At 38.3% G+C, this 16,064-nt stretch overlaps 1 protein-coding gene across 1 annotated transcript in view; it reads right to left on the bottom strand.

Moving 5' to 3' along the window:
- LOC116826251 (macrophage mannose receptor 1-like) overlaps positions 1 to 16,064 on the bottom strand; it is a 58,921-nt gene that overhangs the window by 30,335 nt on the left and 12,522 nt on the right. The window contains 9 exon segments of the mRNA XM_075061942.1: positions 1,311 to 1,398; positions 3,216 to 3,346; positions 4,968 to 5,167; positions 7,079 to 7,227; positions 7,774 to 7,889; positions 9,508 to 9,621; positions 11,424 to 11,581; positions 13,216 to 13,398; positions 14,788 to 14,934. Of these exon segments, the coding sequence (XP_074918043.1) occupies positions 1,311 to 1,398; positions 3,216 to 3,346; positions 4,968 to 5,167; positions 7,079 to 7,227; positions 7,774 to 7,889; positions 9,508 to 9,621; positions 11,424 to 11,581; positions 13,216 to 13,398; positions 14,788 to 14,934 (1,286 nt within the window).

Raw genomic sequence — 16,064 nt, forward strand, 5'->3', positions numbered from 1 at the left:
TGCTACAATGCAGAAGGTTCAGGGTTCAATCCCTGTGGATGATATATAATCAGCTGATGCATGATGGGGTAAGGTTGTTAGAGTTGCATGTAATAGAATTGTTTTTTCCTTTGGAAATTAAACACACTCAAAGAATCTTAAAAGAAAGGTACAAGCATTGCAAGTTAAAGTCAAACACTGGAAAATGAGGAATGATTAAATATTCATGTTTTCCACAGGAACCCTCTCTCATTCAGGGCATAGGATGGAAAGGAGCACAAAGGTAAAGACTTACGGTTGTGTGGGCAACTGTGGTCTCTAGGGTGCCACAAGTACTCCTGTTCTTTTTGCGGATAAAGACTAACATGGCTGCTACTCTGAAACCTGTGAATCTGGCGTTTCCTTACTTTCAAATGCTTGACCTTGCAACCTAAATCGTTTCATTTTAACACCTTTTCTTGTATACAACTCTTTATAAAGCCCTGAATCCTTTTGGACATGACTATCTCAGAGACCTCACTCCTCAGTCTGTTCCACTGTAACACCCACATTTCACTGCAGTTCTCTTGCTGCCTTTCTCTATGGCTGAACTCCTGGGGGTTAGTAGAAGGGTGCTATTAGTGAAGGGCTCACAGCTCTGGAATTTGAGCCCTTTTGCAGGCAAACGAACCCTGTCTTTTAGGACATGATCCACTTATTTTTTTCTTGGTTTGGGTCTGTAATCAGTAGTGATATCTGTAATATCCTGGGAAAGTAGTGGTGGGAGAGGGAGATGACTGCAAATTTTGTAATAAATGTTAAATAACATGATGTTGGTCACAACAACAAGCAAGCATATAAGTATTAGACATCTACTGTTCCCAGGATTCAAGGCTAATGCTAGTGGGATTGGAAACCTCTAGTACATGCTTTGGCTTTCAGAAGCAATGACTGGAGATCTTTGGTTTCCCTTAGAAAGCATAATATGCTCTATATGCTTTGACATGAACAAGGCAACTGACTAACTGAAGTCTGTAGTTGGAGTCATGATTAGTAACAGAAGCATTTCTTCAGGAAAGACTGGGAGCTGAGGCGGATGGCCTGGGGCCCCAATCCTAAAAACACATGCATGCTTAACTTTACTACCATGAGTAGCCCATGGATTTCAAAGTAACAATGTTCAAATGTGACATTGGTTTCAATGAGATACTCAGAGTAGTAAAGTGAAGTGTGTAAGTGCTGGCAGGATTAGGGCCTATGAAAGGAGGAGGAGGACAGGAATAGGCTGAGATAAGAACAGAGAAAAAAGACATCCTGAACTCAGAAACGTTGTTAAAAATTAAATTACTCACCGGAGAGCCATCACTCCACGCAAATCCTTCGTCAGGATTCAAGGAAAATATACCAGTCCAATAAGTACTAAATAAGGATCCACCTTTTCTAGTATATTTTACATGAAGAGAACAGTATATAAATAGGTATAAGTGTAGTTTATATAAACAAAAACTATTATGTTTTAGAACATGGGTCCCAATTCTAAGCCCAATTAAGTTACAGAAGGAATCCCACTGACTTCAGTAAGCTTCAGATCAGGATCCTACAGTACTTCAACAAGTTGTCTATAGAAATACCTCACTATTGATCGGAGAGATCAACTGACATTTTGCAGTTTTCAATTGAAAATTCAAATTATTTACTGCTGCCAGTATCATCAGATCAAACTTATTGGTATATGATACACCTTTACCTCAAAATAATGAAACCCGAAATAACACTAATTTGGATATAACGTGGTAAAGCAGTGGTCCAAGGGGGTGGGTCTGCACACTACGGTGGATCAAAGCAAATTTGATGTTACACGGTTTCACCTATAACGCGGTAAGATTTTTTGGCTTCCAAGGACAGCGTTATATTGAGGTAGAGGTGTATGACCAATGCAATTCCCTGGAATCATGGAGTATTCAAAGACTATTGTATTAACTTCATAAATGTTATCAGTATCTTTATGGGCAGACTAGTGACTTTATTCCTGGCTCAATGGGTAAGATTAGGGACATTTATTGAAGAAATTTAAGACAATGGGGATAAAACACAGGTAACAAGTATTTGCTAGTCCCTCTGGGAATAGCATAAACTGGTTTGATCTGGTTCAAGAAGTGTGAGATAACAAAGGACTTGAAATCATGTAAAATAACAGCTTTGACCAGAGGAGACAGTGACTCACACTCTAGCCAAGAATGGACAGACTGGAGACTGTAACCAAAAAATACAGGGTGCACAGAAAGGACCTGAAGTAATTCAAACCTATCAAAACCTCTATGTGATAAGCGAGGCATGTATAGAAGCAGTTTATTATTTTTAAGATGTGTATTATCTGTAATACTTTTGTCTGAATAAATAATATTTTGCTTTATTGAAAGCTGGATGGTTCACTAGATGACTCTGCCATTGCCCCATGAAAGAACAGAACTGCAGGGGCTGAACTAAACTCAGACCCGCTGAGTTGGTCACAGTTCATTACAGGAGACTGCAGCCTAAGGACTTGGTCTGGAGCAAGAGGATTATGAGATTCCACCCTGACAAAGGTGATGGCTAGAGGCCTGAGACCTAAATAGGAGTGCTCTCCAGGAGGTGACAAAGAGGTCAGATTGTTGTTAACCAGGGAACTGTGACATATGTAAAGGAGAGGCCCCAACTATTAACGTTGATCTTAAGCTTTGTTTCTTTGTTCAGAAGAAACAAAGCTTAAGATCAACGTTAATAGTTTTAGTTTTAATTCATCAGTCTCTTCCGTGGAATCAGTATGTGGTAATTCCTCCTCTGGGGCCTCTCCTTTACATATGTCACAGTTCCCTGGTCTTTTAAGGAAAAAAAAAATGTCTATCAATTCAGGGCTGCCTTTTCTTTCTTTTTTTTTTTTAAAATGTTTCAATCAGTGCTTCATTAAAGATGAGTCACAAAAGTTGGCCCTATTTTCTATTCTTATTTTTGTAAATATAGCTGGTTTTGCACAAATGAACTCTGGACCAATTTATATTCTTCCAAAATCCATATTCCATATATCATGACACAGATTTATGAAGCTCCAAGCTATTGTTTTTAAATGTGACCACTAAGAAAATTAATAATTTGAGAGTGTTGACTAACACATAGTTAGTCTGTAAAAGCAGAAAAATCCTATTTCACAAAGGATAAAAGAGTATTTCTAATTATTATTATTTGACATATCATTAATTAGAATAAAATATGATACATACTTTATTGCAGTTTTTATTATACGATTTTCCTCCTTACTCTGGATGGTAGCCAGATCTCCTCCTATTTCTCTGCAAAAATCTCGAGCTTCAAACCATGTTTTCTTTTGTTGTTGTGTATTCTTACAAAAACACTAAAGAGAATATAGTTTATAATAAAATATTGTATACTACATTATAAAATCAAGAAACATCTCCTAAAACATTTCCTAAAAATGGGATTTTGTACAGCTAGACAAGTCAAAGAGTATGTCATGTTCAGGTAACAGGTTACAGAGTGCTCTATTTGTAAATTTAACTGTTTCACTTTGCATGGAGATCTCTCACTCACTCACAGAAGTGAGGAATATTGGGGAGGATTTATAGCTGCTAGAATAGCAGAGAAGGAAAGAAGTCAGTTTACAACTCATAGGAGCTGTGGAAGTGCCAAGGATACCCCGTGACATGAGTGGGAGGGAGAATTGTCGGGGATGAGAAAAAGTGGAGTGAGGAGCATCTGGGTATGCTGACTAGAGTGGCTTAGGACTCACAAGAAGAGGTTTGAGCAATGGGTGAGCACAGGGCTGACCTGACCAATAAGGGGATAATAGGACCAGAATCAAAATTACCTTTGGTTGGGTTTGTTTAAAAAAACAAAAAACAAAAAAATTACAAAACTAAAACTAAAACAAGGGTCTCCTAAAACAAAAGCTATTAACATCTTACATTTACTCTTTGTTCTGTAGAATTCCAAAGCATGTTGGACACATTTTGCACCCAGTCCTGCACTTCTTTCTTAGGTCATTTCAAATGTCTTCTAAAACATATTTCTTTCATATGCCTTTGGGACATCTCCCATCTATCACTTTTCATTTGAGGCGCTCAAAGCTCCTCACAAATATTAATTTAAATTAACCCACCAGCATCCCTGATAGATGTTAGCCTAAAGAATACGGGCAACGTCCTGTTCTTATCATGGGCCAAGCCTGAGACTCTCTCCTGCCTTGGGTGAACTTAAATATTTATGTTCCCATACCATCTATCCTTATAGCCCATCCTGTCCTGAGTGCAAATATGGAACCTCTTACTCACAACGCTGAGCTTGACTCACTAAATAATCCCACTGATGCCAAGCTTTGTTGTTTGTATTATTTAAATCAAGCATTTTAGCCTTTCCCTTTATATTAAGTATTTTTTTAGAAATACTAGATCTGCTCTGTGTTTGTTGTTCTCTCTTTTCCTGTAGTTGCCTTAACTTGTTAAATCTTTTCATAGACCGAATGTCTTGATATATTTTGTTCCTCCTTGCCCCCCACACCAATTTTCTACTCAAGTTTATTTTCCACTAATGTATAATCTTCCTATCTTTTTCTTCCTTTTACTCTATTCCCCTTCTTTCTTTTCTTCCCTTGTTCTAGGTTGTGTTCTTTAACCATTTTCCTTCCTTTCAATCACCTTCCTTGTCATACTCTCCCTCCTTTCTTTTCCACTCTCCAATATTCTTATTCACAGCAATATTCACTCACACTAGTCCCAACTCCTCACATAAAAGGAGTGCCTTCCTTGCCCATCCCCAAGTCAGAGGATATTACTGGACAGCTGATCTTCTTCCATTCCTGGGTGAGTGTAGAATTGAGCTGGATCTTTAGGACTGAGTTCAGTTATCTGAGGGGAGCTTGGTCTAGTCTCAGATAAGGCAGAGAGAACCTAGTCCCCTCCTTTCCTTAAAATCAAGAATGAAGCCTCTCACCCTCCATTTACTAGTTTAGAACTTACTTTGAAGCATGAACTGCTATAAGTGCTTAATTCCCATCCTTGGGGGCACGTGGGAGAAGGAGTTGTTGGAGAAATAGTAGGTGGTGTCGCTCCCTCAGCCCATTGTTTACAGAGAAAGGTTTCCACCCTCTCACAATTAAGAACATCCCATAATCCAGCTGCAGTTCCGGTTCTCATAGCAACACAGCCTGGATTTCTTCCTTAATGAGAAAAAAGTAGCACAAATTAGTTGGCAATAATATAACATATTAATTGATTGTTATTTATATATTTACAGCAATACTTTTTAATAGTATTTTAATATTTACATGGTAGACAATGGTCTAGGTGCTTTCCAAACACTGAAGACAGAGTCCCTGCCTTGAGTATTTCAAAAGAAATGAAACTTCTAGTTAACTTAATAATACATTTTATGAGGTAAAAGATGGAGATTTTACTGCAAAGGCATTCAGGACATGATTTCCCATTTATACTCAGGCTCGTTTACTACTGAAGCCATGTAAAGGGCATTAATGTGAGTGTAAATACCAGGGCTCTGCTCTGGCTGTGTAAAGTGGCTTTAGTGTCACCAAAAATCAGGTCCTCAGTGTGTGTGTGTGTATATATATATATATATATATATATACACACACACACACACACACACACACAAAGACATACACCAGCAGCACATGTGATATGCTAAGTCCCACGAGCACTTTTAACAAAAAGGAAACCCCTACAGAATTTAAGCTGGAACCTTCACCACTTTGACCATGAGAAGTACTGAAAATGGTATGTAGAACGTTATTCCCATATAGAGTAAAGAGCATTAAATTGCCTAAAATATCTGTCTGTATCAAAATGATTTAAACAACTTGCTGATAAAAGGCTCAATCCACTACCTATTGAAGCTAATGTGAGTGTTTCTCTTTGGATCAGGCCCCAACAAACTATTCCAGACCTCTGTTTGCAAGGAAGTTTCCATACATTCAGGCTAGCAATACAAATGCAACATACAAAGTATGATAATCTCTAGTTATGCAATTGTTTAATTTCTAACATAGCACCATCGCTACTATTTCTCTATTTGGGCCACTTCTATCCAGTGCTAAGTATCACCCAAGTTAGGGGGATGAATGTGAGACCAACTCAAGACATAAGGCTCTAGGAATTGGTCTTTGACTCTGGACTATAACAACAAGGATTCTGATTGTCCGGCTATATGGGAAGAAGAACAGGAGACTGGATGTGGTTTAATTAGGCCGCAACGTTATTAATAACTGTCTGGGAGTACTCATTTAGTCTGTGTTTCAGAGGGCTTTTCCTGCCCATTTACCCTATATACTCTCCCCTCCCTTCCAGTCAGGTCACCTGGGGGGGATGAGTCAGCACCCCCACACTGACCCGCTCTGTGGCTGCACGAGCATCCATGTTTCTCTACCTCTTAAAGCGGTATACCTTTTTCCCCAGCAAACCAAACACTACTGACGTGCTGCCACTTTCCCCCTCCCCACTTAAGGTGTTGTGAGGTCATCTGATTTTCCTGTGAAGACTAGCCAACAGTTTAACCTTATGGAGTTAGCACATCAGAAGTCATAGCATTCCTCTGAGAATAGAAATACCAAATCTCCTGACAATGAAACCAATCAAAGATGTATTGAGAACTACCAACAACTGTAAAATCTATTAAGGGATAGAGAATGGAATCTCATTGGAGATTCAACATTCAGTCTTTTAGACCAGTGGTTCTCAAACTTGGGCTGCCACTTGTTCAGGGAAAGCCCCTGGCCGGCCAGGCTGGTTTGTTTACCTTCCGCGTCCACAGGTTCAGCCAATTGCTGCTCCCACTGGCTGCAGTTCACCGCTCGAGGCCAATGGGGGCTGCAGGAAGGGCAGCCAGCATGTCCCTTGACCCGTGCCATTTCCTGCAGTCCCCATTGGCCTGGAGCGGTGAACTGCAGCCAGTGGGAGCCGCAATCGGCCATACCTGTGGACGCGGAAAGTAAACAAATCGGCTCGGCCCGCCAGTGGCTTTCCCTGAACAAGCAGCGGTTCTAGTTTGAGAACCACTGTTTTAGACCATATTTAAAGTACAGACAGTATATATCACACAGCACTGCAGTGCATACCGGGCATTGCTGAATCCCAGTGAGTAAACAAAACTGCTTCACCATTGGTCCACTTGAAAGTCCCTTCTTCCTCTACATCTGAAAGACCTATCCAGAAATATTTTTCGGGCCTCAGCCCAACCAAACTAATCAGGTAGGCTTGTTCATACCTATAAAAAGGAGAAGAAGTGTCAAACCAAAGATAAATTGAATTTTGTTTTCATAGTATTTATTTTAAAACTAAACAAGATATAATTACTAACATAATTCAGGCAGCATATTAACTTTGGAATATTCATAATGTATAACAATTGAGTTCTTCTTTTCTGCTGTTCACTAAACCATGAAGGCCTGAGGGACAAGATGGGAAAGAGGAAGTTAGATTTTTGTTTGTTTTCTTTTGTCTCAGTTTTGGGGCATTCTACTGACCATTTGGTACTAAAATTAGGGATGGAGCTATGGCATGAGGTGGTGGTTTTATAATGTAGAAACAAAAATGACTTATTCTCCTGGAAGGAAATTTTGTTAAAACCAAAAATTCACAGGAGCAGGTAACTTTAACATTCCACCTTGATTTTTTATTTGCAGATTAGACCATTTTGATACAACATTAGATTTGATAAACAAGTTCTAGGCTGTTTTAGAACTTAGGAGGCTCTAAGTTATTTCCCTCATTAGCACAAATGTAAAAGTAAAAGAAAAAATCATTACCGTACCTATTTTCAATAGAAGCTAGGTAACTCTTATTCCTTTCACAGATTTTATTTGCTTCTAAAAATGTCCCGGGTATCTGTCCAATAGAATAACAGTATGTGCCATATCTTTTCCAGCCCTGTAACATGACCATTAGGCATCTGCATTAGTTCTTGACGAATTGTGATATACTACACATTGAATGAACTCTACTCATTTTGAAGTGTATTAATAAAATATTAATTAAGAATTCATCATTAAAGCCAAACTAAGACATAATGAGAAAAAAAAGAAAATAATGTCATCATCAGAGACAGGAAATTCTTATTTAGCACTTACTCTCAGAATTTCCACTAGGGATAGTGGTTTTGTAAATTTAACTGAAGGAACACCACATGCAAACATACAGGAATGTTTGGCTAACTCTGTCTGCCTAATCATGAATAAAATGACATCAGTACTATTTCTATATTACAGTCTGCTGAAAATGGAGTAGTCTCAATTTGTGCTTGGTCTACTGCAAAATTTTCACAGCCTCCAGAGTTGTGCCAGACCTGAAGGACATAGATGCCAGCTCTGCTGTTAGTTGACTTATTCACTAGGAGTCCACCCCACCTCCCACCCGTGCGGTTCTCCTTGCCCTCTCTATCCTGCTTCCCCCGCACTGCCTGCTTCATTAGCCATCTTTCCCTGCATCACAGGGTTTGCTACCTACTACAGAGTGGCAAGAAAGAACACATTTGGGTAAACACAAGCCCTAGCTAATGTGCTGCTCTCTCCAAAGTGTGCCTGGCTTTAATTAAATACTTTGCTAGTCTTTTAATTTAATTAGCCTCCACACACTTCTCTTCCTTGCCTGCTGATTATAGTGATCTCAGTCCAAGGAGTCCTAGAATGTGGTTCCTTCTGAGAACATGCTCAATTGAAACCTAATGACATTGACTTGGTGTGCAATAGAATGTAGTATGAAGAGCATGAAATACATTTTATTAACACTATTGAGCTGCTTGGGAATGATTTTGTGACTACATTCACCTGGGCACATACATATTATATACATATAGAAAATTCTCTGTGGAATTCTCTGGAAATTTTGTTTAGTGACATTTTTTACTCCTTTCGAGTACTTAAATAGTGACATCTAGTGACTTTTCAGAGTTTGTCTGGCAACTTCCTGCTACATGGAGTTGGCAATACTGTGGCTGTGTCCCCTCTTCCCATGGGCAATGGTGGTGGCTGCGCACCTGCTCTCCTCATGCTAGGTGGTCAGGGAGTGTATGGTTAGGAAAGCCTCTGGGCTCAGAAACTCCTCCCTGTATAGCTCAACTGGGCCCTAGGGCCAGGAGCTGGTCCACATGCCCAGCACCCCTTACTGCTGTTCTCAAACTCAAAGAAAAGGGCACCAAAATATGAGTTTGCCCAAGGCACTATTTTCCTTAAGGCTGGCCCCAGCTATCAGTATGGGAGCATACATATAAATAAAAAATGAATTCAGAACAGATTTGTCTTAACTGAAGTAGTATTTTTTTTCAGATTAGTAATAATCAATATGCATAATTTACCAACGCTTTACAGCAAAAATACTAGGCTCCTTTAAAAGTGATTATTGTAGATGGCATAATGAAAGACAGAGTAACTGAAAGAGAGTGAAACCTAGTAATACAATTTAACTTCCTGGATATCCATATAATTCATTTTGGGTTCTTCACAAGCAAAGCTCCCATTGATTTTGAAAATTACTCTCACTGCCTACTTACTTTCTGGCAGCCTGCATCTGTGCTTTCCATTTTCTGAGATAGTTGTGACAATGGTTTCCTTTTACAGATGTAACCAACTTTCTTTTCACAAAGATGATCTGCCCAGTAGCCATCCTGAATATGGCAATAGAAAGAAAGGAATGTCAGTGAAAAGAGATTCAGAGTCTTTAGAAAACTGCTCATTTCCTTTATCTGTCCTGTTCTTTGAAAGAGAAAATCCTGTTTCTTTCTCTTTCTTAAGCGCTTCTATTAATTGATTTAGAAATATAAATCGCATTACTTTCACAGAGCATTTAGTGGTGACAGTGTCACTGTGGGAGCAGGCAAAGGTACTATGAAGGTTGTGTTCTATTAATTGATTTAGAAATATAAATCGCATTACTTTCACAGAGCATTTAGTGGTGACAGTGTCACTGTGGGAGCAGGCAAAGGTACTATGAAGGTTGTGTCCAGACCACTTCTGTCAGCAAATCTACTCTACTGAAGTCTGCTACAGAGTAGACGCAAGCATTGTGCACTCATGGTGGTTTTCTCTTTGTTCTTTCTTGTTGTTCATCTACTTAAGCTGAAACAAATGTGATTTTAAACTAAAAGTCAATGTTTAGCTCTTTCTGTACTGAAACAACTATTAGTCAGTTAGCTTTGGGTATGTGCTGAGACCATTTCCTATCATACTAGCTAATTGTGCCATTGTTTCCTTCCTTATACTCCCCCACTGGTCTGTTTGTATCCTTCCGTTCTCGCTTATATTTAGCTTCTAAGATCCTTAGGACAGGAAGAATCTTTGTTCTGTTTCTGTATAGCACTAGCACATGGAGGTCCATGTCCACCACTACGCTTCTGGGCACTGTGTTAATAATAATCTAATTCAATATTTACACTAGTTTGAATCGAAGCATGTGTACAATTTTTAAATTACATCCATAATATAACTTGCACAGTAAATTGCCTTTGATAATGTTGCTACAAAATATTAATAATATTTCAGCCACCAGCAAAGATGTTAAACTAATTCAATTTTAATTCATACAAAGTCCCTTGACTTGTCTCTACCAAATGCTTGCCCCACTTGCCACCAACCTCCCCAGTAAATAAGCAAGCCTTGGAGAGCGCTTTGTAATACAACAAATTTGGTTTGTCAGTCCAAAGGGGCAGTGAAGGAAGTCAGTCAAGCACTCATCACAGACAATGTGTACTAGCTAGAATGTCTCCAAAAGTCACAAGAATCTCCGTTTAACATGAAGAAAGAGAGATAATCTTTCAAGTGGGCAGGGCTCAAATCAAATAGGTCTTTATCAACCATACCAGTACCTTAAATTCCACCTATAGGCTCCTTGGTAACCACTGCAGATCTCAAAGCACTGGTGAAATGCGCTGTTTACATGAAGTACCACTTAGCAAGTAGGCAGCCACTTCCTTCACCACTCTAAATAGTATTTGCTTGTGAATGATAAATCACAGCTAATAATTACATAATTCACCACAAACTAATGAAAGGCACCATGCCTCACCAAAAATAAAGCAAACCTTAGTGTATTTAATTTATCCAAGAAACGGTTAAGAGGTAATAATCAATTTCTGGTAGCAGAGAGCTCTCTAATTTAGCAGGCAAAAGCATAACAATAACTGAAGCTGACACAAGAATATATTTTTACTAGAAATAAGATGCAAATTCTTAGCATCCTACTAACCATTGAATGGTTAGTTGTAACCAACCATTGAAACAACTTAGGTATCAGGTGGTGGATTCTTCATCACTCTGATCTCATCCTGTGACTCTAGGCCTCAACATGGGCCTGTAGAACCTATTCTTTAGTCTGGCCCAGCTAGGTGGTGAAAGTGGGGGTCAAAACCAGATGTATTTTGGGAAGCTACCTTCAATGTTAACTGTGTTAATATTAATCAGATTATATTACCTGGCCCTTCACAGCAACACAGTCTTCTTGCCTGTTGTTTGTTCTGGTTGGTTCTCCACGTTGCCATTTGGTGTATGTCACAGGAGTCCCATCACTCCATTCAAAAAACATTTGAACCTTAAAGTCATTCAGTCCAATCCACAGCTCATCTGTTGGCTCTAAAACATAAAAATAGTTATTGTGATAACAATCCGTCTATAGGATAACGTTTCATGTTGATTTTGGAATAAGGAAGTTGTGTTCAAGAATTTTAAGATGTAGCACAAAGAAGTGAATTCTTGCTGCTTTATCAAAAACCTTGGTTGTGCCTCTTAACAGCAACAGTTAGACAAATAACTGGGGGTCTTATCTGTTACAATAGCATAGTTCTAGGCCAGGGGTAGGCAACATATGGCACGTGTGCCAAAGGTGGCATGCGAACTGATTTTCAGTGGCACTTACATTGCCCTTGGTCCTGGCCACCAGTACGGGGGGCTCTGCATTTTAATTTAATTTTAAATGAAGCTTCTTAAATATTTTAAAAACCTTATTTACTTTACATACAACAATAGTTTAGTTATATATTATAGACCTATAGAAAGAGACCTTCTAAAAATGTTAAAATGTATTACTGGCACATGAAACCTTAAATTAGAGTGAATAAATGAAGACTAGGCACAGTACTTCTGAAAGGTTGCCAACCCCTGTTCTAGACTTTGTCCAAAACACATTGCCAGTATATTTAGTATAAAATAATGCAAACAAAACTTTACTCTAACTCTTCAAACTTCCTGTTCTCACACACTGTACCCACCTACCAAGAAAATAAAAAGTTACTCATACTTTTAACAAACACTTTAAGCAGGGCTGGGTGACATTCTTTTGCCAATACTTTTTTTTGGTGGAAAAAAATGGAAATTTAGTGACCAATGTTTTTTGTGAATTTGTGTCAAATTTCACTGAATTGCTCATTTAAGGTAAAAAATTAAAAAACACAAACAAACCCGTTTATTTTTGACATTTTCAAAATAAAATGTTTGATTTGAAAGACTTCATTTAAAAAAATTCTCTTTAATTTTAGAAATTCAAAAATAGATAAGTGATTAAAATTGAAATGAAACGTTTTTCTGAAATGAAATGTTTCATTCAATCCCAAATCATTTTTCTTCAACTTGTTGCTTCTCTGAAAATTAAAAAAAATAAATAAAAAAATCAGTCCAATTCCAAACTAATTTTTTCCTTCTGAATTTTCAGAATTGCCAGTGATCAAAAATCTGCTATTCACCCTACTCTACCTTTAAAACTTTTTAGCAAAATGTATGTACACTACTCACCTTATGCCACATCTCTTCAAAGACAAACAAGACAAATGGGTAAAAATAAATATCTCACATTCCTATTCACAGTAGAATCTGCACTTTCATAATAGGTAGGTAAATAATAGATTTTTCAGTTCACTTGTAATTCTGAAAAATTGAGGAAAAAATCATTTCAGGTAAAAAAAATTTTTTCAGCAAATCAGAAAGTCAAAAGAATTTTGTTTCAGTTCAGATTAAATGTTTTGTTCACCTTGAAAGGAAATTTCAATTATAATTTTGAGCTTTTTTTTAAAAAAAAAAATATTGTTCCATATTGTACAACTGTACTTTATTTTTCATCATTTATCAAAGAAAATCTATCCCCTCCATATGTCAAGTGACCTCTGATCTATGTTTTTTGGCTATAGACATTTTAGTTTAAACAATATAAACCAGCCAAGGGGAACATTATAAATATGAACACAGGCAAATTACTGCCCTGTGAAATTACTCACTGAACCCAATCTGAGACACTATAAAGTTGTGCTCTTCAACGTTGCGGATACTGGCCAGATCACCATCCTCCTTTCTACAAGAAGTCAAGGCTTCTTTCCATATTTTGGGCTCCCTGTGAATCATGTAACAGTGACCTGCATATGACATCCATCCATCTGGGCATTTAATAGGACCCACATCATCTAAAATTAAACAATGTATCAGCATAATTAAAAAAACAAAGTAAATAAAACTGGCTGTATTTGCTTTCATTCTGTATAAAAGTCTGAATGTCAGGTCTAATACTTCATGCAGAATCTGCTATAGAAAATATCAGTGTAGTCAAATGAGATATTAAAAATATGAACATTTTAAAGCACTTGAGAAAGAGGACATTTTACAATTTGTAAGATGTACACATTTGAATATAGGTACTATTTTCAATGTCAGATGTAAGATTTTCATATATTACAGCTGTTACGTGCCTGAGTGCTCTGCAAGGACGAGGCCCACACACACAGTGAGTTATTTGGCTTTAATGAAGGTAAAGTGACACATCCGCAACGGGAACCCTGGGCGTTGCTGTCACTTAGGCGGGGAACCCAGCACCGAAGCTCAGCTCGGCCTGGGTCGGAGTCCAAAGGCGGACCGGGAGCATACAGCTATATATACACAATACAAAAGCAACTCATACATATGCAAAAAGGGACTTCCCACAGGCTATGTCCGCCCTTTGGCCTAAGGCCATACAAACTGGTTTCAACCAGTTAAAAGCAAGTTATAACTGGCATGCTGTTCCTACAATGACCGGCCACTTTGCAAGCCGGGGCTCTTCACAAGGCCGCCGAGAAAGTGGAGACACCCTAGCTAGGCCGTGACACAGTCTTCTGTAGTCCCCTACAACAGCTAAGTATTGTGTAGGTGTTGACATCTTTTTCTATATTATTTCATAACTGATTCTCAGTTATCTGAACATCAGAAACTGTAATCTAATGCTGAATGCCTTTGAATTGAGTTTTTTAAATAGATACTTTCACTAAGAAATATCAGACCATATATGGGACTAGCTGAACTTCCCAGATATGGATATAGGGGAAAATTACAAAGGAAAACCCTATTCCCTTAAAATAACTTGTGCGCCACCTCTGCGATGTGTCACTGTTTTCTCCCTTTGCTTTTTCACTTCTTACTTTCTTCCCTTTTATGAAAATATGATTCACTTTGTTTCAACTGTCTTCTCCCCTTCTTATGTTCACTATTGTGAATAATTCAGTGAAGCATTTAACTGACAGAAATGCTGTGGAAAAGGTGGATTTTAAGTTCCTTTTCTCCTCTCCCATCTTTATTTACTACTGTGCCAGTGAGTTATAAGATCCAGTCCACGATGTTTAAACAGGGTAAAGGGCAGAGTGGTTGCAAAATGAAAACCAACAAAACAGAAGAGTGTATGTTAGGAAAAGAATTCCTGCCCTTTGAAAATAGTTCATAATCTCATATAGATACAAAGATAAAATGCATTTTATCTGCTCACTTTTGCAGCTTGGAATGCTACAGCACAGATCAACAAACTTTATATTTATTGACTGACTTACCTGAGGGGACAGTGAAAGAATCTAATCTGGTGGTTCCCCTTTTACAAATGTAGCCAAGTTTCCGATCACATTCCCAGTCTTCCCATTTAGCATTTCTTCCAGGATTTAAAGCTGCACAGATTTTTCCAGACTCTGGAGAAGGACTTCCTTTGGGGAAAAAAAAAAAAAAAAAAAAAAAGATACAAAAAGAGAGATTCTCCTTGTATGTCAAGTACAGTTCTGAGATATAAATATGACTGGGGAGCTCGTTCCTGGATGAATGTTAAGCAGGAAATTCTCATTTTTCCCCAGTTTCAATCCAAACTCAGATTTGCAGTCTTAGACATAGCTACATGTAGTATTCAGGTTTAAGGAATAGGAAAATCATCTGAACTCGAGGTTCATTCAGGCTATGTCTTCACTACCCGCCGTATCGGTGGGTAGCAATCGATTGCTCGGTGATCGATATATCGTGTCTCATCTAGACGTGATATATCGATCCCCGAACGCGCTTATATCGATTCCGGAACTCCGCCAACCCAAACGGAGTTGCGGAGTCGACATGGGGAGCCGCGGACATCGATCCCACGCCGTGAGGACGGTGAGTAATTCGATCTTAGATACTTCGACTTCAGCTACATTATTGCTGATCGATTTTCCCCCGTACTGTAGACCAGCCCTTAGTTCCATCATCTTTTTGACGTTAAAAATCCCATCATAATGGGATACAGAAAAACAAGAAATACTGAATTTATGGGAAAGGCAAATCTATTTTTATGATAAAAAATACAGTTGGCACACACATACATTTCTGAATGTTTTATAACTGATATATCTTACAAGAGAAGCTGAAATAGATGCTGATACGACTGCTTAGAAGTATAGTTAATGAGCCAGATCCTGCCCTTACTTACATCCATGTAATCTCAGGACAGAATTTAACTCAATATTTACAGTACTGGAATATTGCAGTGTTCTATAGATTCTTGAACAAGCTTTTGCTCACAGTGAAAATTACACATGTGTAAACTGACCTCTCAGAGTAGAGTTATTATGTTATAATTTGAAACACATGCATAGGTAACCCTGTCCCAAAACCACTGACCAAGATTTAGCAATTGTCTGTCACAGTGGAGGTATAATGTATTCAGCAGGTGAGACTCGGGAAGCGTATGTGTGTGTGTTGTGTGTGGGGGGGGGGCGTAATACTGTGATAAAAGGTTATTTAATAGTGGACAAAGTAATAGAACTGACTGTCAAAAAATACAAAAACAAAACATAACAGGGAATTTACTCAA

This window comes from Chelonoidis abingdonii, chromosome 2 (genome assembly GCF_003597395.2).
Source record: "Chelonoidis abingdonii isolate Lonesome George chromosome 2, CheloAbing_2.0, whole genome shotgun sequence".
Lineage (NCBI taxonomy): Eukaryota > Metazoa > Chordata > Testudines > Testudinidae > Chelonoidis > Chelonoidis abingdonii.